The following is a 26,951-nucleotide window of genomic DNA, read 5'->3' on the forward strand; positions in this document are numbered from 1 at the left end:
ATTAGTCTGTTAGTGTCTTGTACTTGGATGACGCATTGAATTGAAACAGCTGCCAGTTAGAGAGGTTATAGTCTATTTAGATCTATAGAAACTTAAGGTGAATACAAGATATACAACTTACATACCAATACCAAGAAGGATGAAAGACACTTGCATGCATGAATATGCAATGGTAATTGAGTTCTGCAGCCCGTGGCAGTGTAAAAACCATGTAAAGCCTAACCCTATCAGTCAGTACATCCTTAAATATAATCTGCAAAGCCTAACCCACCCCGACTTCCTCCTATCTGCCCCTGCAACTGAAGCATGAAAACCAAACTAATGAGTAACAAATACAGCTTTAAAGCCCAAAATCAATCAAATAATGGCTGCCTAAGCTTCCCACTCTAATGCCCAGCAGTGCTTTCAAGAAAGAGACTACCATCATAAATAGCCAGTTACAGTGAAAAAGGTACAAACAACATCAATAAAGAAAACAGGGTCCGGATTAGACAACAGGAATTGGTTCCTCCAACGATTCAGGAGCACCACTACTACCATTGAGCACAGTAACATTCCCATCAGAATCAACATCTACGATAACTGAATCACCCTCTTTGATCTCCCTGGCCAGCATCTTCTCAGCCATGCTGTCCTCCAGAAGTCTCATAATGGCTCTTCTTAAAGGTCTTGCACCATAGCTGGGATTATATCCTTCCTCAACTACCCTTTCTCTAAACCTCTCTGTCACCTGAAGCTCTATGTCTTTGGACTTCAATCTCTCAAACACTTCCTTGAGCATGATATCAGCTATGTCCTTCACCTCCAGCTTGGTCAGCTGCCTGAAAACAATCATCTCATCCAACCTATTCAAAAATTCTGGCCTGAAGTATTGCTTCAATTCTTCTGTGACCAGGCTCTTAATCCTATTGTAACTGCTATCCTTCTCATCATAATCAAGATCAAATCCTATACGCCGTCCTCCCTTCTCGATCACACTACTTCCAACATTAGAGGTCATTATCAAAAGAGTATTTTTGAAGTCCACTGTCCTTCCCTTGCTGTCTGTCAATCTTCCATCTTCTAGAATCTGAAGCATCATGTTGAATACATCGGGATGAGCCTTCTCAATTTCATCAAATAACACAACAGTATATGGACGGCGTCGAACAGCCTCTGTTAGCTGACCACCCTCAGTGTAACCAACATAACCAGGAGGTGAACCAATGAGCTTGGAGACAGTATGTCTTTCCATGAACTCACTCATATCCAGTCGAATCATTGCTTCTTCCGATCCAAAGTAATAGGCAGCCAAAGCTTTTGCTAATTCTGACTTCCCTACACCAGTTGGACCAGAAAATATGAAGCTAGCAATAGGCCGGTTGGGGTTCTTGAGGCCAACCCGGGCACGCCGAATAGCACGACTAATGGCTTTAACAGCCTCATCCTGACCAATGACTCGCTTATGAAGGGTCTCTTCCATCTTGAGAAGCCGATCAGACTCATCAGTTGATACCTTCTCAACAGGAATTCCAGTCCATGAAGAGACAATGTGCTGAATGTCCACTTCAGTGACAACAGGACCTCCATCCCCTGTCTCACTCTCTGCCTTACTCATCTCCTTGCCTTTAGTCTGAATAGCCGAGATCTCAGCCCTTAGCTCAATTTCTCGATCACGCAATGTACCAGCCTGTTGAAAATTGTCTTGTCAGCAAGATAAATGTAATGATTGGTAAACCCAGAAAAGATAAACCAACGCTACCATTGGCGACCTTTCTGGCTAGTTTATCATGCAGTATGTAAAATAAAACTACGGGATTATAAATCTCTTGACCATCACTTAGCTCCCTCACACGATATTTACAAATAATTTTGTTACTTGCAACAGAAATACCGTCTATAACCTGCTCTCTAGAGCAGTGGTCCCTCAAAGTCAAGTATGCAAGACACTGTTAATGGAAACAAGAGTTAGCACCAACAAGTGCTGTTACTTGAAATGGGAAAACCATAAAGCAAAGGTACCTGAAAGTCAATATGTGCTATAAATTATTAACATAAAAAGAACCTTCATACCTTTTCAAAGTCCTGGCTTCGAACAGCTTCATTCTTCTCCTTTGTGATTTGCCTAAGCTCTTTCTCAAGCTCTCTGGCTTCCTCAGGAACCTGAAGAACAACCATGTTAGTCCAATCATCTCGAAAGACATCAGCATGTACCGTAGCCAAACCAGTACATGGGTTCACACCTGTGCATGGCGAAGCCGAACTCGAGAACCAGCTTCATCAATCAAGTCAATTGCTTTATCAGGCAGAAAGCGGTCACTGGAGCACATAGAAATGGTAGTCAACAAGATTACACAAGAGGAAGGATAAATATTAATACAAAAAAAAAAGCATCCTGTTAAGGGGGAGGATAGGAACTGAAAGAGACTTCATCACTTAATTAAAAATTCAAATTCCATTTTGAAGTCAAACCATAAAGAAATCGAGCTTCTAAGAAAGCCACTGAAGCTTTTACAAGATCCTATCATGATATATTCGTGACACTTGGTTCCCATGGAAACTTCCACTAGTAACAACATAAAATGTCAGCCCATAATCTGATAAAACACGAATATCAATTACAGCCGTCTATGCAAGCCAACAACTATCATCTAAGTAAAGACTTTGCACAACTAAAACCCAGGACATGTATTGGCAATAACAGAACGAAATACAAGTCCAAGCTCTCTCCCCCTGCCCATGGCCCGGCAACAAACCATGGCACTAAGAAACCGGCCATAGTGTAGGAAATACCATACCAAATGGAACCATCCACCATGAAGACTCAATAAAAAATACTCAAACACAAGAAAGCAAGCCCATGAACATCTAAAGCCCTCTAAATAACAGGTTTTATTTCCCCTGGTATCTAAAAGAACTATGATGTCTCAAACAATATCACAAATTTACATGAAAAAGAAAAGAAAACTATCATCGCACACCTGATATACTGGTAGGACAACTGTGCAGCAGCCACCAAGGCATCATCCGTGTACCGGAGCTTGTGGTGGATCTCATATCGTTCTCGGAGCCCCTTAAGAATCTGTATAGTTTCATCTACAGATGGTTCAGGCACTTTCACTGGCTGGAATCTTCTCTCTAAGGCCGGATCTTTCTCAATGTGCTTTCTGTACTCATCTAGTGTAGTAGCCCCGATACACTGCAATGATTAAACGAATTCTGAAACTTCTTGTACATTATTCATAATAAGGGTAGCACTTCAATCACCAAAACAATAATTGGTGCAAGAAATCCTCTGATCATGTACAGTAAAATAAGCTTTGGTAGAAACAGAACTAACAGGCATAAGTAGGAGACCTGATCAGTGGCTAAACATCTATTCCTGGGGACTCAGGAACTACAACCAGGTAATTGACCTTTAAACAGCCTAAAAAATACATCACTGAAAAATCTAACAGTATCTCCCAATCAATTCATCACCAGCAAACATGAGACAGAAACACAAGAACCTTCTTCCTCCTTCCTTTATCCTGTAGGCCATCTCAAACAGAAATAAGTACCAGAGGCCTTATACGCATGAGCTAGTATAATTTACCTGCAATTCACCTCTTGCAAGTGCGGGCTTCAAGATGTTGGCAGCATCAATTGCTCCTTCTGCCGCTCCTGCTCCAATTAAGGTGTGTACCTCATCAATGAATAAAATTATCTCATCACTCTGCTTGATTTCCTCCATTAGCTTTTTCAATCTTTCCTCAAACTCTCCACGATATTTTGTTCCAGCAACGAGAAGACCCATATCAAGGGTTATAACCTGACATCACATAGAAGAGGAAAAAACATATAACCTCCGACATATGAAAAATACTTTTTTTTGCATAGAAAATTATGCATCATAAGGATAATTTAATCCAGTAAGTGAACATATCCCCATGAGAGATGATTCACTATATCACTATGGTTAGACTACCATAAGCCTAAAGATAGTACATGACCAACCAAAACAGGTAAATACTAGTATATGTGTGCATATGTGGGTGTGAGTTCGTGTGTTTCTAAAACAGCAAACCCATCCCTTAGGTAAACAGGACACCGAATAGCCACCCTTTCAGTAATAACACAATATATTCTCCGCTGAAAAAAATTATATTTCATGCCTTTAGTACACAGCAGAATGCATGTGGAGAAATCATGTATACCAAAAGTCCAACCTAGCAATCAGATTATTAGAAACTTAGAACCACTGATTAGAAAAACTAACATGGCAACAGGGCAGTTTCCATAAAATAATACCAATACTTAATAGGAAAAAATCAATACTTATAATAAGGGCAGATATGTGAACCAAATGAAAGGGCTCTTCTTAACTTCATTTGCAGAGTTTTCAAGCAGTTTCTGGCATCAGCATAAACCTAACCAAGTCTAAATTGGTGACATTGGAGAATGAAGGGATGCTAATAGGTTGGCTAGGAATCTCGGATGCAGGAGTGTGGACCGATGAATCAAATACCAGGGGCTCCTATTAGGTGTTAAATATAAAGATGTGGTGACTTGAGACCCAGTGGGGGTGATGTTTGAAAAGATGTTAGCTAGATGGAAGAGGAACCTTTTATCTAAAAGGGGAAGACTCACATTTATTCAAGAGCACTATGGTGAATATTCTTATTTATTTCATGTTCCTATTGACAGTCTCCACGAGTGCAGCCAAGACATTGGAATCAATCTAGTGTAAATTTCTATTTCTATGGGGAGACACAGAAGGCAGAAAAAGATATCATCTTGGGCGTGGGATGAGGTCAAAAAGCCTATACATCAAGGCAGTTTGGGTTTGAGATTTTGGCAGAGGTTAATATGGCTCCTTAGGGAAAATGGCTTTGGAGATTTATGAATGAAAATTGTAGTATCTAATAGAGGGTAATTGAGGCGAAGTTTGAGCCGATGGACAGAGGATGGTACACCAAGCTCTCATCTAGACCCCACAGGAATAGCATGTGCTAAAAAATTTGTATGAGCAGGAGTACTTCCATGATTTATCAGCTGGAGGGTTGGTAATGGGGATAGAATCAGCTTATGGCATGATGCCTAGTTGGAGGGTGGAACACTCAGATATCAATTCCTCCGAATCTATGTTATTGCTAGGAACGTGTATCTCAATTCATGAGTTTTATAGTGGCATTGTGGAGAAGGGAGAGTGGAACGTGAAAGTCATGAGAAATCTCAATAATTGGGAAGTTAGAGAATATGAAGCTCTTCTTCTAGCCCTTGCTAGGGTCATAGTTAATGGACATAGAGACCAACAAGTTTGGAGGCTTAATGTTGGAGGGACTTTCTCTATCAGATCTTTCAATAATCATTTGACTAGAAAGAAGCCACGGGTACTAATTTTCCATTTTGGAAAATCTAGAATGTTAATGCTCCACCAGAAGTTGCTGGTTTTGCTTGGAAGGCTGGTAGAGGTTGTATTCTAACTCTGGACAAGACGATTAAGAGCAGCAGAATTTTGGTGAATGGGTGTTCTTATACAAAAGGGAGGTTGAGTCGTCTAATCATATCCAACTATGATGTCCTTTTGTATATGAATTATGGATCTTTACTTATGGACTCTTGGGTATCAATTGGGTGATAGCTGGCTTCATGAGGGAAGAAATTTGAGCGTGGAAAGGCATTAGTGGTGCGAAAAAACATGTCAGTTTCATTTGCCTTGCTGCTTTTTTGGGCAGTGTGGAAAGAAAGAAACAAACGAGCTTTCGAGGGCGTGAAAGATGATTTTGAGGGTAAAAGATAAATAGTTCCAGACCCTAGGTTTTTTTATTATGGGTCATCCTCTCCATTCATTTGAGGAGTTTGGGAACCTTATTAACATTTTGCTTGATATATAAATAACATTTTACATGAGTTTGCACCCGCTTGGTGCATGTGAATGAATCATACGATACTACTTTTATTTCGAAAAAAAAATGATAGATATGTTTTGAAAGCTTCTATATTCAACAAGTAGAAGAAACATCAAACTACCTTCTTCCCCTCAATTGTCTCAGGAACATCACCACTAGCAATACGTTGAGCAAGACCTTCTGCAATTGCTGTTTTTCCAACACCAGGTTCCCCAATAAGACATGGATTGTTCTTAGTTCTCCGACCTAAAATTTGGACGACTCTTTCTATTTGTTGCTGCCTTCCAACTACTGGATCCAATTTGCCCTGAAAGAGGAGGAAATCAGCTTCCAAAAAATCTTCAATATATCTAAATTTACATATTAAATATCTCTTAAACAAAGTTAAAAAATTATTACCTCCTCCGCAAGCTTTGTCAAGTTGGTTCCATACTCCTCCAGTGTTGGCATCTTGTTGCTACTAGATCCTCCTCCAATATTAGCAGGAACTTCATTGTTTTCACCAACCATACGTATAACCTACAGCATTCAGTTGAGAATTAAGTATTACTAATTAAGAGTACAGAAGGTAGGGAATTTTAGAAGCAAGTAAAATCTAGCGGATACAGAAACCAAGGATGAGTCCATTACCTGTGTCCGGATATTACTTGGATCAGCACCCAAATTCTCAAGAACACGGGCTGCTACACCTTCACCTTCCCGAAGCAGCCCAAGTAGTAGGTGCTCAGATCCAATGTAGTTATGGCCTGAAATTTGCACAAAATGAGGAATTCATTAGGCATCCTCTTAGCATAAAATGCATTTAGCATAACTTTGATCAAGAATATCAGAGTATGCCATGACATTTAAGCATCAAAATGGCTAATTCATGAGATAGCAGTTAGATCCACTTTGTTTCCAGTTCACTGCCCTATTTCACTGACTCAAAAGTTTAAATTCGGTTTGAGAAAAAAGCCAGATACAGTACAAACACTAGTTCCTTGACAACCCCATCTCCAAAAAAAAATCTAGATAAAAAATGGTAGCATAGGAGACACTTGAGGAGTAAAATTAAACCAATCCTACCAAGTTGACGAGCTTCCTCCAGAGAGAGCTCTAGAACACGCTTTGCACGAGGAGTGAATGGAATCTCCACAGCTACAAATCCACTGCCCCTTCCAATTATCTTCTCTACTTCCACTCGCGCATCTTTAAGATTGATTCCCATGGATTTAAGAACCTTTGCAGCAATACCAGTGCCTTCACCAATAAGGCCCAAGAGAATCTGCTCAGTGCCCACAAAATTGTGGCCTAGGCGTCTAGCTTCCTCTTGAGCAAGCATAATGACTTTAATTGCTTTTTCTGTGAAGCGCTCAAACATTGCTTTCGGGACACATCGGCTGGCCTTTCCTCGCCATGAAGATATTGTTAGTGCCACCTTGGAGTGGAAATCTTGACCAGATCTAACCATAGAGTCTAAACAATTAGAGCCTCGCAACCCTGAGAAGCTTCTCATTCTCAATCCAGGTGCTTGTAAGCTGCACATCATCTTTATTGACCTTTTCGATTTGCCAGCTCCTTGAGATGAGCCATTTTTCCGAGCACCAATTAAGGAAGGCACAGTGGATTGAACTAAGACCCGAGCCATGATGCAACAGCACAATCTGCAGTTTGTAACAGAACTAGTTAAAAGACAAAGGAAGCAGTTAAAGAGAATGGACACTTCAGTTTGAAAATCAAAAGCAAAGCATCCTCAATAGAGAACTGGTTCCGCATAAATGTCAAGACAAAACAACTACTAGTGCAAACTTCATAGCAAATGAAGATGTATAATTATCGTGAAGTGAACAAGATATCATTATTCAACTAGAAATATAAGTTCTTCTCTTACAGAAGCTGTTTTCTGCCACAGGTGTAAGTAACTATAATGTTTGTGAAGACTCTATCATCAAGAAAGTCACAACCCCAATGGGTTATTAGGAAGCAGACACTTAAAAAGTCGACATTCTTCAAAGTTGACATGCTTAAAAATATCTTTTAAGCTTTATTCCTTGTAAAAACGACTAGCAGGAATTCATGCGTGCTAAATGCTTTCACTTAATAGAATCAATCTTAAGTAACAAGAAGCATTTATGATCAGAATTATCTCCGTACACATCAAAAATGCTTTCTATAAGCATATACGAACCACTAATACGTGGGCAGCTAGAAAAATGATGAAATGATAGAACGTATAAATCCAGTAACTGAGAGATGGAAGGAAGATCGCTACTCGGAAAATGTTAAAATTAATGCGATATATATCTCATTGAAGAGATAGCTCAATCACTATCTATCATTCATCCACTAAGATGACACCAAGTATTCAACAACGTAAAAGCAAAAGCATTCAAATCAATTTAGAGAAAACGATCAAATGGTAAGAACCAACATAAACTGAAATAAAAAGAGAGCACGTTGACAATCCCGTTTCGAAGCCCTGATTGAAAGGGGTTCTAATTTATAGTATTGACCGAACACAAACAGTGGAGAAATCAGTGAAGAACCCTAATTTCAACACCAGAATTTCAAGCTGAGAAACTCCCGGAAATGAAACAAATACTCGAAGAAAATTGAAGGAACAATTATCATTCCAAAAAAAAAAAAAACCCTGACCTTAATCAATATAAAACCCCGAGTTAAATTGAATTGAAAATGGGAAATTTTATTGAAATGGAAAAGAAAAAAAAAAGAAAGAAAACAGAGTGAAGAGAAAATCCAAGAAGGACCTGTGGTTGTTTGTATAGCAAAAGGAGAGAGAGGGAGTAAGAGAAAGGATGAAACTCCCTCTTTAATGGTCGGCCAAAGCAAAAAGATAGGGGAAGATGGTGTGTTGTGTTACCCTTCTTCTCCAATCTCCCTTCATATCCCGTTCTCACCCATTTAATCTCCCTCTCTATCCTATGCGGTAGTCTCCATCAACGCTCATAGACTGTCACCTATCTACCACTCCATTAAAATCGTTTGATTGTTTAACCCGTCTGATCTAAACGACATCAACCGTACACCCCGTGATACCTAAACGGCGTCGTTTTTGACAATGATCATTTCGCCCCCCAACGTGGCGTGGTCCTATTGGTGGTTTTACGTAAATGCACGAACCTGAGAGAAGCGAAAAATATCGAGCTCCAAGTAGCGTCGCCGTGTACGCGAACGCACCTTACCAGTTCTTGTTTTGTTTGGGTAGGCGGTTTGAATAGTATAAGCCTAAAATATAAATTAATATTTAGGAAAAAGAAATTGGAAAATTGGTTTCAGGGGGTTGGAAAGAGAAACTTGGAAAAAGTTGGGCCGCTCATTTGTGGGAAAATATCAATTTGAAGAAAAATGACATATAAAATATCAAAAGAAATTGGGTCGGCGTCGTTTTGGGCCTCGTCCTCTCCTTGTTAATTCACTTCTTCTTTAGTCTTTTTTTAATATTACACTTTATTAATTATATCATAAAACAAGTAATAAAAGTTAATCATTAAAAAATTATGAAGCTAAAAGAATTATATTTGTCAATTTTATTAAATAATATCAAATTTTTTTTTTATCTTTCGCAATTTCCTCTCTCTACCTCCCCTCGAGGTGAATGCCCTTGCATAGATTCCCTGTAACACCTCGAAAATCTTTTCGTTTAATTTGATATGTGTGAACTCCTATTTATTCGAGCCCTAAAACCACTTAAACTCTTTAAATATTTCGTAATTTTAAATTTCAAACAAATATCGTATTTCGTATTTTTATTTTGTAATTTTAAATTTTGGACTCACTGTGGGCACGTCCTATCCACACGAGGTGAAAGGCCCGGTCTGCGCGCGCATCCCTCCTGCACAGACGGGCGCAACTCCATTCGCCCTATGCACACGTCATCCATGCAATAGGCATGCATGCGATAGGCCTACACGCTGTAAGTCCTGCTCGCGCAAACTAGGCTTGAGGCGCGTGACCAACTGGGGCAGCGTGCAGCTGCCTTAAGTAGTGCGCTCTGCCCCCTTGGGCAACAAGCTACCACCGACTTGGGCGACGTGCCATTGTCGATTGGGTGGCATGCCTCCATTTTTTGTGTTGTTGTCACGTCACGTCGTCCGTCGGTCACATCCGTCAGTTGTCACATCACTTTTTTTCTATTGATTTTCTCTCTCCTCACTAAATTTCACCACTTGGCGTAAATCCAACTGTCTCCATTTTCTATAAATAGAGACCCTCACTTCACTATTTCCTCATCACTTTCATTTCATTCTTCTATCATCTAAGAACTTAAAGAGAGAGAGAGATGAGATGAAGAAAAAGTGTAGAAAACTTCGAAGTTTTGGTAAAAAATTTAATATTTATTTTTACATATTCTAATGAGCATTTTTAAAATAAAATTAATGAAGTTTAAATTTATGATTGCACGGTTAAATTTCAAGTTTAAACAAAATAAATTTTACGTTATAATGCATGTTTCATGATCATCTATGAACTTATTAAATTGCATGTGATTTAAATGATTTAATTCTTGAAATTGATATTGATATTGATATGTGATGCAATTGACGATGGAAAAGTGATTAAGCATGAAATGGCGTATAGACATGAGAAACATGTATCGATATTGACATGCATAATTCATAAAGTATTTTATTAGATTTTTTATCTTTGAGAGCTTTCTGTTTCTTCTCCCATCTGGTCTGACAAGATGTGAGAGGACCGCTCTTTGTAGATGATGGCATACCCTCTGACAAAAGTGGTGATGCGATATGACTATAGAGATCACCATTGGTGAAGTACGATCGTGACCATAGTTAACATGTAGGACCATTGTAGTTGGTACGGCCGTGGTCATAGATTGTGTCATGATTTGGCAAGTCGTAAATATGTTGTTGGTTTGATAACGCGCAAATTGTTGTTATAAATGAACTGGTCATTTCACATGGATAGCCGAAAATCCGTATTGCTCTCAGTAGATAAAAGTCAGAATGACTTCACGAACAACAACACAAAAAACTGTACATATCATGATTTATTTGATTTTCTCTATTATCGGTATAATTAATTTGATTAATATGACTATGACATGATGGATTTGATGTTTTCTTTAATAAATAAATTATTTTCATAATTTAATAAATGACTCTCGTATGACTCTTGATAGTAAGTATTAATGACATAATTGATTACTTCAAAAATCTTATGATATTATTTAAATATTATTTTTCTTACTAAATATACGAAACTCATTCATTTCCATGTTCCTCTCAAGATGAGAAAAATAGTGAGGAACCGATCGTTGACCTACCATTTGAAGTCTTTGAGGATCTCATGGATCCATAAACCTTTTTTAGTGCATGACTTGTCTCGCACTCTGATGAATCCTTTTACATAATGATAGAAGTGACCATTTTTGTATTTTCATATTTTGTATTTTGTTGACACTTCTGACCTCAGCATCTATGTAATTAAGAACTCATATATTTTGTAAGAAATTTATAATAAATTGTTCCGCTGTATATAATTAACTACTCTGCACTCGTAATCTGTTTCTGTATTTGGCATTTTTATGTCTTAATTAGTATTTAGGATGTCACACTCCCTCTTCCTCATCATTTTACTATCTTTTGGTAGATGAATCAATGACGAACTATAGTAATAAATATTAACATCTCATTTAATTAAGAAATTAGAATGATGTTTGATTTTATTATAATAAACTAAATTTTACAATCAATAATAAGATTTAATGATTACTGATACTTTATAATAATATTATTCAATAATGAGGAAGTTGAATTACCATGTAAGATATTCACTCAGTTCAAAGATTCTATTTAAATGATGACATGATGGATCCTTTTGGTAATGACAATTAGTAACATTTCCTTAATCTCTACTTGAGTAAGCCCACTATAGGAAATCTATAAAATAAATCCTTAAAATTAAAATTCAAAAATCATGTGACTAATATTGATATTCTTGTTACCAATACTAATGTCGATATCCTAAAATTTCAACAACTAATCTAATAAAATTTTACAAAATTAACACCATAACTAGTGAATGATATTGTGTACCTTATCTTTAACAACATAAATTATATCGTTAAACATATTGTAGAAATAGTGCAAATAAATAGAAAATACAATTTCTTAAAAAATGAAACTTTATTATTAACCAATAAAACTATTAAAAAATATAAATGAAGAGTACACACTAGTTACTTTTCTAGTTGATATTCTCGGTTTTAATGGTAATTTTTGTACAATAAAGTTATAGAAAAAAATATAAAAAATTTTGTAATCCTGATTTAAATGTTGGAGAACATTTTATGGCTTATTTCTTGATGAAGGAATTCACACAATATATATATTAAATTTAATGCTAAGAGAATATCAAACAAGATACGAGTTAGGTCTGAATTCTATTATTAATTATGTCAAACATCTTCAAGCTGTCATCCATTTTTACAATGATGTCTTGTATGTTATTACTTAAGTTCTCAAGGGCTAGCCACTTGTGGTACCAAAGAGAAGCACTTTGCTAATTATAAATGCTCCATCTAGCGTCTAAATGGATGAGATAAATGGTATTGATTATGGTTTCTAAGTGGTCAACCTTTTTATAAGAAGGAAATAAAAGAGTGTCTCATTTTTTGTATATTTCTACTAGAAAATGGGAACCCAAGTAGACTTATTTGTCTAAGGATTTTCTTAACTAATTTAGTAATTAAGTCCTTGATTGATTTAATTGATACATATGATACTTAATCCACATCTCGATCTCCTTTATAGATTATGTTTTAATTTAATATATATGGCTTTAACACCACAAAATTTATCTTATAGGAAGCTTCAATTAATGTATTATCATAAATCTGTCATTAAAATCTAGTGAGTTGCGTATAATAAGTAGGAATAATAGCCAATATTGAGTTAGTAAAAGTTATCTTATCAAATAATTTCACTTATTTAGTTTATAAACTAGCAAGCATCTTACTAATCTTATTCATCATACCTCTAAAGTTATTAGTTTAACTCTTTCATGAATTACATGAAAACCAATATACTAATTGCACATCAATTATGACATTTCTGTAAAGGCTCGGACCTTAAATGGAAATGAATTCATAAAATTAAATGCGGAAGTGATTAATATGGTTAGAGTTTACATTTATTATACAATAATTTAGAATGTCCAATAAGATTATGGTAATGTCTCTTCTAAAAAACAAGTAATTAAAGAAATGAAAAGAAGAGTGAATACAAAAATACTTTAAGACAACCTTCACTAGCACTTAAAAGAAGTCTCGGTGGTGAATTACTCACAACCCTCTTACTGATTAGGATCTGGATTTGGTCCTCTTGATCTGAAATGGTTAATGAAATGGTGAGCTACACTACCCCAGTAAGAATATCACACTAATCATAGATACGAAAAATTAAATATTGGTAAAAATAAAAAAAAATAACTAGTGGAACTCTTACTTTATTTAAATACCTTTAAACTTGAAGACGTTTGTTTGATACTAACCGTAATAAGTTTTCCGAAAATAATTTACAAAAATTCATATACATATCACTTTTCACTTTCACACATAGGAGAACAGGAGACAATAATTTTCTTTTCTTACCTGCTTACTGGTACCATTAGGAGTTCATACGGATGTTCCCCCTACTCGTGAACCCAATATCCAATTTTACAATTGACCAGCTGTCCTCATACCCCCATCCGGTAATGAGTGCTAAATATTTCATCGTCTCGATACCCCATCCGGTATGAATGTAAACTATATCTCCAAAACTTTTCTAGTAAGGAACTTTGAAACTCATATGGACTGAGGTAACGTTTATAGTAGGATTTCTTATATATCGGGCTCGTCCGCCCTTTCTCTTGGTAATCAGTAAGTTTTTCACATACAAATTTTTATCAACAGACAACCAACAAATGCATATCAATATCTCATATCACATTCATAAATCAATTAAATTACATTCATACTGATGATATATAACTAAAATAACCAGATAAGTTGATAAGACCATTGAACTATAAATTAAGAACATTTACTATACGAAAATCAAGTAAGTATGACAGTACAAGAAAATAAACAGAAAATCAAGACAATTATAAACTAACCGGTTCTGACTCCACTAGTAACCTATAATTATTTTTAGAATTTTTTTTTTAAAAATATAAAATTATACATCGTTAATCCTCAATTTACCGTAACGGAAAATAGGGTGAGGGATCCTTACCCGGATCGGTATTTTGAGATATCGAGCTGTCTAGTACGTCTCCTAACGAGTACCAAGTTCCCTGAATTTTTTCTACGAAATTTAAAATATTTGTCACGTACCTAAAAATATTTCAAAAATCTAAATTCGGTGTCCAAAACCCTTTTCGGCCAATTTTGGGGTTTCTGCACGGCACCGCCGCTGTGCTCCGACGTTGACTTTATCGCCCACGACGACATTCACCTCGGCTTGGCTGGTTTTACACGTATTCCTGTAGAAAAATATGTTAGGGGTCTCAGTTGGCCAGGAAATCACAAAAATCGAACTTACCGGTGGGGAGGGACCTCCGGGTGCAGCGACTCTGCCGCTCCACTTTCGCGGCTGAGATTCTTTCTTCAATTAACTTATACAAAAAAGACGGTAAATACAATGACCGAAAAATCATGTGAAACATGAAGCAGGAAGGGGCTCATCGGAGGTATTTAGAATTTTGGTCGCGGCGATTTTGTCGGGATTTACCCGCAGTTTTTGACTCACTTGTCATCTCTCTTGCTCTGATTTGGCCACAAGGGTGCTCAGAATCAAATTCCGAGCGAGTAGGGAAAATTTTTACATTTTTTGGCGGTCAGCAGTTGCTCTAGTGCAGCGGCAGTCGGCCTCCTTCTCCATCTCCTAGTTCTTCTTCTCCGGCGGGCCTGACGACTAGAATTTGAGTTCACATGCGACGCGAAGTATTTATACCCATCTTACATTGATTTAGGCCGTCTATCACGATTGATCTCGTCCATTCGATCGCGTCTAAGGAGAAAATAAATCTGGACCATCCATGACGACTAATATCAGTCGTCTGATCGCGTCTAAGGGAAAACAAATCCAGGTCGTCCGCGCGCGCGAGATCGATCTTGGGCTGTCCGATCGCAGGGCATGCGGATCGCCCGTGTGGCCTCCCGCATGGAACCGACATCAATGCATCTTGTCATGCGGCATGCTTTAGTTCGTCGGGGTTGCTAAGTGCGCAATCCTACATAGTCAAAATTTTTTTATTTACAATTTAACTATTGTTTTTAATTTTTAAAAAAAACATCATCCGAATCTTAATTTTTACTTTTTTTTTTCAAAATTATTTTCAATTTCGTCTCTAATTTAATTTTTTTTTAAAATTTTACTTAAATAAAATAATTAATTATTAATAATTAAATAATAAAAAATTATTTCAGATTGTACCTGAGTATTACAATTTCAAATTGCATTTCTCATATAAAATGACAAACACAACTCAAAATCAATAGTACTTGCGTTTTTTAGAAAAAAAAGTTGTAGAAACTTTTTGTAAGAGTGTTAATCATTCTAATATACTTTGTTAAAATATTAATAAATGAAACCACGCTTTTAAGACTAATTTTAATATGAAATTTATTTTTAATCAAATAATTAAGTTTGTTCATAAACAACGTAAATAAATATAGAAATACAGAGTAATTCTGATAAAAATTATTTTGATGCATGAATTATGATAAGATATTTATTTGTGAGTAAAAATATAAATTAAAAAATGTCATATGAGAATTTCAGTTAATTTTATATTTATTTTTAGGGCCATGTATATGATTACAAATAGAAGTGGGATATAACCTAAAATGAAGGGCAAATATAATTTATTATGTCTCAAAACTCACGGGGTTACACAATAAATAATAAAGGCTGAAACTTTCATACATGTAAATTAATTATTATGTAATATATATATATATATATATATATATATATATAATCCCATCCGTTGTGATGTGTGTTAAACAACACAAAGCCTAATGTTCATATTCACACATTTACAACCCCCAAAAAAAAAACAAAAAAAACAAAAAAAAAGTATTTAACCAAAGAGTAATTGGATCGTCGGAGTTTATTTATTAAAATTATTGAAATAAAAAAAAAATGAACAGAGCAAAATTAGCAGACCTTCTGATGGAGAAATGCAGGGAACCAGAGAGGAACGTCGTGAAACTACGCCGTTTTGCCGAAAAATGTTCTACGTTGGTGGGCCGGGCTACTTATTCAAAGGTTTGGACTTTTGAAAGTTTTGTGTTGGTGGGGGTGAGCGGAATGGATGGGTTTGAATAATATTTTGGTTTTAATTGTTACTCTTTATATATATATATATATATATATACCAAAATGGGTTTTGGGCATGGTTAAAGAGATTACAATTATTTGGCAAAAGAAATAAAATTGGGTTACAAAAATTTGTTCTGCTTATATATATTTTTTTCTTTTTAGTTAATTTTTTATTTTATTTTCAAGACTTATTTAAAGTTAAAAGTACAAAATTATCTCCTAATAAGTTCTAAAAGTTGGATATTGATAAAATTTGTTAGTTCTTTAGATTTCTCTTAGAATTTATGTTGAGTTTAATTTAAAATTTTATTTAATAAAATATAAATAGGAATAACATAAGAATTAGATCAAAATTTGTAGAAAAGAAGTATTCTAATTCTAAGATATAATTTATTTATAATTCAAGTTATATGTTTTAATTATTTTATTAACATGTGAAGACATATTGAAATTTATGCATGTTTTATAGTAAAAACAAAAAATGTATAATTGTTAAAGATTAAAAAAAAAAACTATTTTTTAGAATTTATACGATAATTTAAAAAAAAATTGTCATCATGCTTTTCTAAATATAAACCAACATATAAAAACACCCAAAGACACATTATTTGTTTGTATTTGAGTGTGATGCAACCAAGTTGAAAAAATATACCCTCCCCCCCACCCCACAAAAAAAAAAAAAACAGAAAATAAATTACACGTGTAGGAATCTGAAAGAAGGGGCACAGAATGAGTATGGTTTAGTCGGTGAGAGTAGATAATACAACTCAAAAATTCAAATAAAGCCAAGAGACAAGTACTAATTACTGTAACGTTGTAAGGGTAGCGTGTCACAGTCTTCTTCCAATTTGGCCATCTTTTGCTGGCTGCTTAATTCAATAAAAAGCTACTGCCCTTTTTCCTCTGTAACGCCTTCTGCTGCTTCTATCTCTCCCTTTCTGTTTTAACTTCCTTTTTCCTCCTCACCGCCATTAGCAACTAGCTATTTCATCAGCCCAACTTGTCTGTTTCTCTCATTTTCCGGTAAAAAGAGAGAAAGACCCAGAAAGGCAACTGCAGAGTATCAGGCACACAGAACATGCTTCCTAGAGTGACCGGTGTTGTTTGGATGGAAGATAGAGAAGAAGGACACTCTTCTTCATGGAGGAGAAACAACGAAGTCACTAACACAAACTGTGGTATGGCAGAAAGCAAAGACGAGATTACTTCTGTGGTTACATTCAAATCCATGTTTGATGTAGGAGATGACTGGTATGCTGCCAACAATTCTATGCACAACCACCGGGATATGAGAGACGTCGATTTCTCATCAAATCTGGGTGACCCAGATAATCTATTGCTACAACCAGTGGATTCTTCCGCTTCCTGCTCACCATCTTCCTCCATGTTCAACAACCTTGACCCATTTCAGCTACACTACTTCTTGTCTCCTAAACCCACCTTGCCTTCATTCCTTAATGTTGCTCCTAACAACCCTCTAGAGAATGGGATCGATCTAGCTGAAATTGCCTTCCTTGAGAGCCAAGCAACAAATGCTTCTTCTACTCTGTTCAACAGGGGAAGTGGGGCTTTGTCTAACTTCACTGATTTAATCTCCAGCAGTCAGATTACTGCTCCCAATATGTGCTCTGAACCTCAATTCTCAACCACCCGTATGCTTCAATTGCCTGAAGCCAGCGCTGGTTTCACGGGTTTTCGGGGTTTCGATGAGAATTCTGGGAATACTCTGTTTACGAATAGGTCTAAACTGTTAAGGCCGCTTGAAGAGTTCCCTTCAACAGGAGCACAACCTACTATTTTTCAAAAAAGAGCTGCCTTGAGGAAAAGTTTATCGGATAGCGGGTATAATTTTGGAATTTTGGGTGCGGGGAGTGATCAGCTTTTGAATGGAAAAGACAGAGATGAAGGGAAGACGGAAATGGGGGAGAAAACGATGAACATGGGGAATGGTTATGTTCTGGACGATGCCAGCGTTGATGGGTCTGGTTTAAATTACGATTCTGATGAGCTTGTAGATCACAGTAAGGTGGAGGAAACCGGTAAAAATGGTGGGAACAGCTCGAATGCAAATAGTACAGTTACTGGCGGAGATCAAAAGGGGAAGAGGAAGGGTATGCCTGCTAAGAATTTGATGGCAGAGAGGCGCCGTAGGAAGAAGCTGAATGATAGGCTGTACATGCTGCGCTCTGTTGTTCCAAAGATTAGCAAAGTAAGAATCTTCCTTCAATAATTTTCTCGTGATTTTAGTTGATATTTTAAGAAAGTTGCATTAATGTCTTTCACAGGGAGACTGGTGGAGAGTTAACTCTTATATAACTCATTCGAAACAACCTAGCATGCAAAATTGGCGGTCATCAAATCTTTTCTTTACTTTTTTATGGTTCTCTCCTTTCTTTGTTAGTATAAAAGCAGATGTTGCCCTCTAGTTTTCTATATTCCTTCTACAGCTCGTGCACTCCAATTATTGTTCAATTCTTAATCTCATTTTATATTTGAAACATATCCACTCCTGTCTTGAATTCTTTGGAACGGATTTCCAAATCTTAATTTTCCAGTATAAATTGGAAATCCTCCTAAATATTTAAAGCAAGGGTGGAGAACCTTGAAACTATGATGTGTGTTAGGCCAAGGAATAAGCTATGAATTTGATGGGAATTTATCCAAATGAGACCTTAATGGTTTATTTCCTGCTCGTCCATTTTAACTTTGAATAAGATTTTGGAATTCAATTTGATGATTGGACGTGAGAAAGCTTTTCCTAATGATTTTTAGGAATTGTTTTTTTTTTTTCTTTTTGGAATTCGTTTACAAATAAATGCATAGTTTGACTACAAAAAAGGAAAGTGTCCATCTAAAAATAAATAAAAAAATAATGCTCATAGGGACTTTCATGTTTGAAATGCATTATTTCATTTTCCAATTGAAATTCATTACAAGATCATCCTTTATTATTTCCTAATAGGGTGTTCTTTCCTACTAGTTGAAATAAGTGTAGGTTTTTAACGAATTCTACAAAAATTCTTACTTTTTTCCTGAACATAGCCTTGAGCTGTTTGTTTTTAAGTTAAGGTTTGAATTTTACAGAGGGATGGCAATTGACAACTTGAGCCAGATAGAACATGCACTAGATAGCCTATATTGTCTTATAAAGACAAGGACATGCAATCTAGGATGTTATCTTAAATTTAGTACTTTTGAATTCATGAGACCCCTTCAACCCACGATTGAAGTTAATAAACTTACTAATTTATGTAGAATTATATTATTAAGGGAGTTATAAATCAAGAATGGGAGAACCCAATTCTGTAATTGGTTCTGCATTTATTCAAAGAGATGAAATGTTAACTCAAGAAGCTGCTCCAAAAGTAGCAATTTCAAAATGGCATATGTATTCTGATTAAGAATCTGCAATCAGCAATATTTTTTAAATTTCAGTAAAAGGTTTTGAGGTTGGCTGAAGAAAGCTGTTTGGACATTTTATTTAAGTTCAGAAGTGGCTGGTTTTCCCTAATAAAGAGGTCAAGTGGCTTCTGAATACCTGCTCAACATTTGATGTTAACCAAAAATTCGAAGCTCTGAAATTAGTAGGAGAAGTTGCACTGTAAATCAAACTTTTCTTTGGCTTTTTTAGGTGTCTAATATCTTCTTGTTACCTGTTCAGATGCTGAACCTACTTGATTAGAAAGTACATTATATCCTGCTAAGGCAGAGCTATTTAAAAGGGGTGCTGGAATCTTTAAAATTGTTAGTCTTGTTCTCTGGATACAACATCACGTAGTTAATATTTTGTTTCTCTTGGTGACAGATGGATAGGGCTTCAATTCTCGGAGATGCAATTGAATACTTGAAGGAGCTTCAACAAAAAATCAGAGACATCAATAAGGAATTGGAGTCGACCCTTCCTGGCTCTTCGTTGGCACCCACACCTACCTCTAGTTTCCATCCTCTGACACCCACTGCTACTGCCTTGACTAGCCGCATCAAGGATGAAATTTGCCCTAGCTCACTGCCAAGCCCAAATGGCCAGCCTGCAAAGGTAAAATTCTCTCTTGTGCTGAGTTCCTTTTAATTTTCTAAGTCAAAGTTTCAACTTCTCTGGTTACTGAAAATGACCATTTCCCTGGTCTTGGTAAGTAGAAACCTGTTTGAGGAGAATAATTTTTTTCTTTTACTTATAGATTTTCTTTTAGGCAGCAAGCAGATGAGATGACTTACTACTGTATTTGGTCAACATTGATAATGTTGATATGGTTTTTTTCTCAATGTGTAGGTTGAAGTAAGGATTAGAGAAGGAAGAGCTGTGAACATCCACATGTTTTGTGGCCGCAGACCTGGCCTTCTACTCTCCACCATGAGAGCTTTGGACAACCTCGGCCTAGATATCCAGCAAGCCGTCATCAGCTGTTTCAATGGTTTTGCGATGGATATCTTTCGAGCAGAGGTATAGTTTTTACGTTAAATGTTGCTTGAATAATATTAATTGTGTAAATTTAATTAGATTCAGTTATAGAAAAATATAATCACGCTCTAAAAAATAATGAATTGCAGAACAATAAAAATATAATTTTATATGAAAAATTCTATAATACAGAAGAAAAAAACTAGAAGTCAAACTTCGAATTAATCCACAATTAAGAAATAAATGAGTACAAACAATCCCAAATTAATTACGAACTTGGATTCTACAATCAAGGAATACTCATATTATCTCACTAACACCTTACAATAAATTCCCCCTAATTCCTAACAATGTTCAAAGATCTAATCAAAAAATAAAAAAATCCAGACTTTTCTTTGATTTTTATGCATCCAAAAGGAATTTTATACTCTCTTTTTTCCAAGTGCTCCAGCCCTTTATTTCTTTTTTTTTTCTTGTGTTTTATTTATTATATATCTCATAAACCCAAGTATGTCCTATAATATTTTTTTCTTTTTCTATTCGGCTTAGGATTACTCCTACACAAATAAAAACACCAAACCCCTAAAAGAAACTAACTCCTATATATACATCATATATATATATATATATATATATATTGTCTTTCTGTGGAACATGGGCTGGACCCACTTAACAGCTCCAATCTATTGGGAGAATATCTGTTCTTCACCAATCACTTGGAGTTCAGTCCTGGTGCCTTGCTAAAAAACTGGTACTTGTCTCGAGTCACCACTTTTATTAACATATCAGCTTAATTTTTATCAGTTTGAATCTTCTTCAAGAAATTTATATCTTTCTACATGGCTTTCATCCACTAAATTTTTTCCTCGTGAGTTGAATTCTTGGAAGCTTTCTTGTTTCCCCTCCACCTTTGTTAATATGTTGGCTGGTTTTTTTTTATCAGTTTAAATCTTCTTCAAGGAATTCATCTCTTTCTGCGTGAGTTTGAATTTCTTAGAACCTTTTTCGGTCCCCTCTCTTATGCAAGGGTAACATACTCAGGGTTAAGGTATCTAGTTGATAGTATTGGCTCTTTAAAAGATCTTATAAACCGAGGTCCTGTAACCTAAGGTGGAGGGGACTGCTCTCCCTACTCAATACCCTCTTCATGTGCATCATCTACATCACCTACTATTGGTGCAGTTTCAATGCTATGTTCTTTATTTAACTCTTCACCTGTGGCGTGCTCCATTGTGGGTGAAGAATCAGTTCGAATATTGGTGCCTGACTTTTTAGTTGTCTCTGATTCAAATATGGTTTTATACTATGGAAATACTACGCATATAGATCTAACAATTTTTTTTTTTAGTGGATCTCATAACTTATACCCAAACTCTACATTTCTATAACTCAAAAAAACACATATAGTGGTCTTGTCATCAAGTTTCTATCTCTGCTCCTTAGATATATGCACGAAGGTTTTACAACCAAACACCTTCAAGTGAGAATATGAAACATTTTTCCCTGTCCAAACTCTCAAAGACATTATAATCCAAAGAACTATTGGAAATCAATTCAACAGGTAACATGCAGTAAATAAAACTTCATCCGAAATGGCTTAGGTAGGTTGGCCAACTTAAGTATACATATGATATTCTCAATAATGGTTCAACTCATTCTGTTAGTGCACCATTACGTTCGAGAACTGTCTTCTCACGCTTAATGTCATATTCTAAACAGTAGATTTCCAATTCCTTTAATGTATCCATCTCTATTGTCCACTGCATGCACTTCATGGGAACACATTTCTCTCTTTCTACCATGACATTAAACATTTTGAAGTACTCCAAAACCTGGTCATTTCTTTTTAAAACAAAGATTCAAATCTTTTATGAAGCGTCATCAATAAAAATAATAAAAAATCTATTACGGTCTAAATTTTCAGTTTCGATGAAACCACATACATAAAAGTAAACTAAATCAAACACATTATTTTTTCTTTTAAAAGTATTAGTAAAAGAAACTTAATATTGTTTTCTTTCAAAAAAAAAGAGAAACTTAATCCTGTTTGTCTAGCAGTCAAATGTTACAAGAGTTTAAAGTCATACTTTTGACAAATTAAATGAGAGACTTTTTTATTAAATTCTGAAACCTTTTATCACCATTATAAGATAACATTATGTACATGTGTCAGACAAAGCATCATCTTCAACAATGTTCAGTTTACTGTCAAGCAGGCTCGTCTGAGTTTTTATGAACCTTATCTCTAGCTACCACCATAAAAGCCTTAATCAACTTCTATTCCTGATCATCAATGCAGCTGTAGTAACTACCCAAATCCAGTGAATAAGTAGACAACAAATTCAAGTGTATACTAGGTACATGTTGCACATCTTTCAGTGTGTATAAGCACCCTAAACGAATTGTACTAATGTTTACTATATCTACGTGATTGACATTATCCATCTTCAACCTACCACATTCCCGTCAGTTGTACTCAGAAAAAATAATCCACTTAACATAAATATTTGTGATAGCATTACATTGATCTTCCATCAAAAAATTAATGGATATAAACAATCTTAAATTAATTACAAACTTAGATTCTACAACCAAAAAGTACCCAAATTATATCTCTAGCTAACACCATAAAGATCTCAGTGTTTGTAGATAATAGGGTGAACAAGAGCCAACCGAAAACAAAAAAAAAAAGGAAACAAAACGAACTGATTAAGAGATCAATTTGATATATTTGGTTTTTTTAGTTAAATAAAATTAAAAACCAAAAAACCAATATCTTAATTGGTTCAGTTTTGGTTCTGGTTCCAAAAGTTAATGATCTGACACTACAAACTATTGAAGTTTTTAATTTTTTCTAGTTAAACAATTTGATATTAAATTATATATCTAATTTTTTAAATTAATAATTGTACAAATTGATTTATATATTTAATTAGTATGTTTGTAAAATTTTAGAAAATCAGATTTTATTAATTTATTTTCAGTTATTCAATTTTGGTTATTATATGTAGGTTGGTTGATTCGATCAGTTATGGTATTTTAGTCGATTTTTTTTTTTGTTTTTGAAATATTTTAACTGAATTGATCGGAACAACTGAACCAATAGTTGATAAATAATAGAAAAGTACTTATTCAAACATTCTTGAATAATAAATATTCATTAATTTTCACGCGCTGAAAAGGATTTTTTTTCCTCTCATTTTTCCAAGTGCCGTAGCCCTCGTCTTTCTTTGTTTGGTGTCTTTGGTTATATATCTCATCAACTCAAACCTCTCCTTTTATAATTTTTTTTTCCTTTTCTACTTGTTTTATGATTTCTAATCCTATATAAATTAAGTACCAAATCCCAAAAAGAAATCAACTCATATATATACCTATACTTGTATACATAGTCTTTTTCGTATAATATGGGTTAGACCCACCTAACAAATTTTATGTGAAATTAGTTAAGAGGTGTTTAAGGGGCAGTGCCATGTCTCAAATTTCCATTTCTTTTTTGTTTTATTTGTTTGTCTGTTTCTTTAGCTTCAAATGTCTGAAAGTTCCAATTAAAAAGAATCTATAACTCTAAGTGAAAATGGAAGATAGTGTAGAAACGAGGACATTTCTCGTTCGGTGAAATTAAACAATCTGCTATGAGCTTTTCTATGTCGGTTATCATGAAATATGTGGTATAACAATGATATACTCATGGCTCATCTTTTAATATGGTTCGAAATAAATGGTTCTTTTCCTTGTTTGAATTTGCATGAACTGAGATGCGTCTTTTATATTGCAAGAAGAACATCCATAATGTGGTGTCCATGGCCATTTTCTAACTTGTGAAGGAATGTCAAAAAAAATTATGGAGGAATAAAGCTCCAATTGAACATTTCCTTTCTCATTTCTTTGTATGGTCGATCAAGAAATGGAATGTTGCCGCGTTAGTAAAGGAAGGAGAGAACCAGTTGTGAGTAAAAATTTGTAGCCACTGCTGGGTTTCTTAAAGAGTTTCTTTAACATGTATTTTTATTCTTCAGCAATGCAAAGACCAAGATGTTCATCCGGAGCAAATCAAAGCAGTACTCTTGGATGCAGCAGGATTCCATGTGTGATGTGAGTTCCACCAAGACTGAGGATTGGAATGCAAAAAGCAGATTTATTTTTTCTTCAGATGCAAAAGCTGAGGAATTGTATTCTCTTTCGCATGCCTCCAATCAGATTAGGTAGCAGTTCTTTGATGTTCCTAATTTAGCTTTCGTTAGTGATAAAATCACCATCGACTTAAACTTTTTGAAGAACTGATTATCTGTAAGTTTTCATATTTTCATCTTCTCTCAACATTTCCAATAGAATATCTCATTTAGATTACTGAGCATTTTTTAGGAGTGGGGTAAGGCACTTCTTTTGAGAATTATTTGAAGGTTTTCTGGCTTGTATTTCTTGAACTATGGTAGAGGCAGATGCTAGAATTAACTTGACTCGCCTGTTATACAGAGAGATTATTTTTCATAGTTTTGATCTAATTAATGATAAAAGTAAATGCTTGTATCTGTTTGTTAAGTAAGAAATTGAAGGTAAAGAGGGAAGATAAGGAGTAAATATAGCAGGGAAGGAAAGAGAAGAGAATCCAGGATTTTTATGACTGTATCCTTTCCAATAGCTGTATTATACAAAAAGTTGATCCTTTGGAACAATAAAACATCACGTTACAATTGTTTTCAAAAGATATTATGATCTAAAATTTAGAGATGAATAAGAGAAAGATAAGAAAAGAATAGAGAGAGAAATACAAAAGAAAGAGAAAAAGAATGGAGAGAATTTTCTATCAGAAAAATTGGAAAGATTTTTACTCGTCTTTCAAATAAATTTAGACTGATTACCAAAATAGAATCTAACAGCAAAAAGATTGTAAGGGTCATAAGAGAAAAATTTTGTTAACAACTACTTTAAAACAAACAATTAAAGAAAGCATAAGAGTAAAGAACCTTGTCCTCCCATGGAGTCTCATCAGGCCCCAAATCAACCCACTGCTTTTTCCACTGACCCATATCTTATGAGCAGGGAAACATGGAAGGTGTAAAGGTCATTTCTGCTAGTTTAAGTTATAGGCTGATTTTCTGAAGCACTTTCCAGGGCCCATATAAGTTAGGTCTTAGCTTAAGATTTCTTCTTATATCCAATTTTTATCAAAATTTTACAATTCACTATTCGAACCGTGTGATTTGATTCAATACCAAAACGATTCAAATTATTTTAACGAATAATAGTTTACTATGACTCGTAAATGAATCTTAATAATTGATCGTAAATTGCACAATTTGATTAAATTTTTTGCAACCACTTGATTATGTTCAACACAATATATACTATCAAGAGAATATTGATGATGATTTATACAAGTAATTGTCTTTTGTTGTTTTAGAAAATAAATTATGTTCGTGTAAGAAGATCATACATATTTAAACAATTGTTTTTGGGGAAATATATATATATATATGTTTTCTCAGCTGCCTATAATTTCAGTATAAAATTCATAAACGATTTTTAAAATTTTTTTTATTTATATAAAATATACGATGTAACAATGCATTTTTATCATAAACCATCTTTCAAATTTCCGCATCTAATTCAATTCTTAATTTAAAAAAATTAAAATTTTGATTTGTAGTTTAAATATCAATGTAACAATTATTATTGCAGTTATTCCCACCTTGAATTTCCTTTTAGTTTTGTGACATTTGCATGGTGCTTGCAGATATCTATTTCCACTAGAAATTTCTCTGAAATTGGTTGTTGGGGGTTATAATTTTAATCTTTATGAAGAAATGAGATGGTAAAATTGCACATGTGGAGCTTCAAAATAATGCATTTGGTGCTTAACAAAAATCTTTTTTTTTTTTTTTTTCCGAGTAATATTACCATCCATTCAAACTAAGCAACTAAAGCAAAAATTGGATTCAAAATTCTGATTTCATCTTTTTAATTTTCAAAAAGATAACCCTTTAAATGTTAACTAAATCTTTTAATACAGACTTCAATTCTAGAATGGTAAGCTAAATTGAATTGAAGTGGCGTTTCCGTAAGTTCCTACCAAAAGTAATTTGCTAAGAATCTTGTTTTTTTATGGGTAATATTATATATGTTTTGAGGCATTTTATGCAACTTCTGTACATCATTGATTAGGAGCCAGAAAAACGTTGGCCATTCTTAAAGGTGTTGGCGACGCCCATAAAATGTAAATATTTATTGAACTTGTCCGCTAGTACTCTGTTCGCTTCCAATCTTCCCGGTTGCTCTATGAAATCCATGAAGACAGTGAATCCGGACTCCTTGGGGAATAAGCCAGCAGAATTAAAGAGTCATTTGGAT

At 34.9% G+C, this 26,951-nt stretch overlaps 2 protein-coding genes across 3 annotated transcripts; one reads left to right on the top strand and one right to left on the bottom strand.

Annotated features, from left to right (window-relative positions):
* Positions 1-98: 98 nt before the first annotated feature.
* LOC110814123 (chaperone protein ClpC1, chloroplastic) lies at positions 99-8,790 on the bottom strand. Of its 2 annotated transcripts, none has more exons than XM_088211903.1 (10): positions 8,505-8,790; positions 6,936-7,513; positions 6,501-6,616; positions 6,270-6,389; positions 5,992-6,177; positions 3,575-3,790; positions 2,961-3,178; positions 2,223-2,298; positions 2,053-2,142; positions 99-1,669 (listed from the first exon to the last, which is right to left on the bottom strand). In XM_088211903.1, exons 2-10 carry the CDS (start codon positions 7,495-7,497, stop codon positions 488-490), a joined length of 2,766 nt encoding a protein of 921 aa, XP_088068029.1. In that variant the 5' UTR covers positions 7,498-7,513; positions 8,505-8,790; the 3' UTR covers positions 99-487. The 2 variants fall into 2 exon arrangements, with proteins under 2 accessions (XP_088068029.1, XP_088068028.1); XM_088211902.1 differs by having other exon boundaries at positions 8,618-8,789.
* An 8,222-nt stretch (positions 8,791-17,012) lies between these two features.
* Positions 17,013-25,093, top strand: LOC110814115 (transcription factor ICE1-like). The gene is made up of 4 exons (XM_022041474.2): positions 17,013-18,410; positions 20,007-20,237; positions 20,472-20,642; positions 24,620-25,093. The coding sequence occupies exons 1-4, from the start codon at positions 17,280-17,282 to the stop codon at positions 24,692-24,694; spliced, it is 1,608 nt and encodes a 535-aa protein (XP_021897166.1). The 5' UTR covers positions 17,013-17,279; the 3' UTR covers positions 24,695-25,093.
* Positions 25,094-26,951: the final 1,858 nt, after the last annotated feature.

Source organism: Carica papaya, chromosome 9 (assembly GCF_054855325.1).
Source record: "Carica papaya isolate Zhongbai chromosome 9, ASM5485532v1, whole genome shotgun sequence".
In the NCBI taxonomy this organism is placed as follows: Eukaryota; Viridiplantae; Streptophyta; class Magnoliopsida; order Brassicales; family Caricaceae; genus Carica; species Carica papaya.

What these genes read in the sequence shown, in the direction of transcription:
- LOC110814123 (XM_088211903.1), bottom strand. Translation starts at nt 7,497, where the DNA reads ATGGCTCGGGTCTTAGTTCAATCCACTGTGCCTTCCTTAATTGGTGCT. An exon ending in GGAGGAAGCTCGTCAACTTG is followed by an intron (nt 6,617 to 6,935) that starts GTAGGATTGGTT and finishes TGCAAATTTCAG; the next exon opens with GCCATAACTACATTGGATCT. An exon ending in TTCGGCTTCGCCATGCACAG is followed by an intron (nt 2,143 to 2,222) that starts GTGTGAACCCAT and finishes GTTGTTCTTCAG; the next exon opens with GTTCCTGAGGAAGCCAGAGA.
- LOC110814115 (XM_022041474.2), top strand. Translation starts at nt 17,280, where the DNA reads ATGCTTCCTAGAGTGACCGGTGTTGTTTGGATGGAAGATAGAGAAGAA. An exon ending in TTGTTCCAAAGATTAGCAAA is followed by an intron (nt 18,411 to 20,006) that starts GTAAGAATCTTC and finishes TCTTGGTGACAG; the next exon opens with ATGGATAGGGCTTCAATTCT. An exon ending in CAAATGGCCAGCCTGCAAAG is followed by an intron (nt 20,238 to 20,471) that starts GTAAAATTCTCT and finishes CTCAATGTGTAG; the next exon opens with GTTGAAGTAAGGATTAGAGA.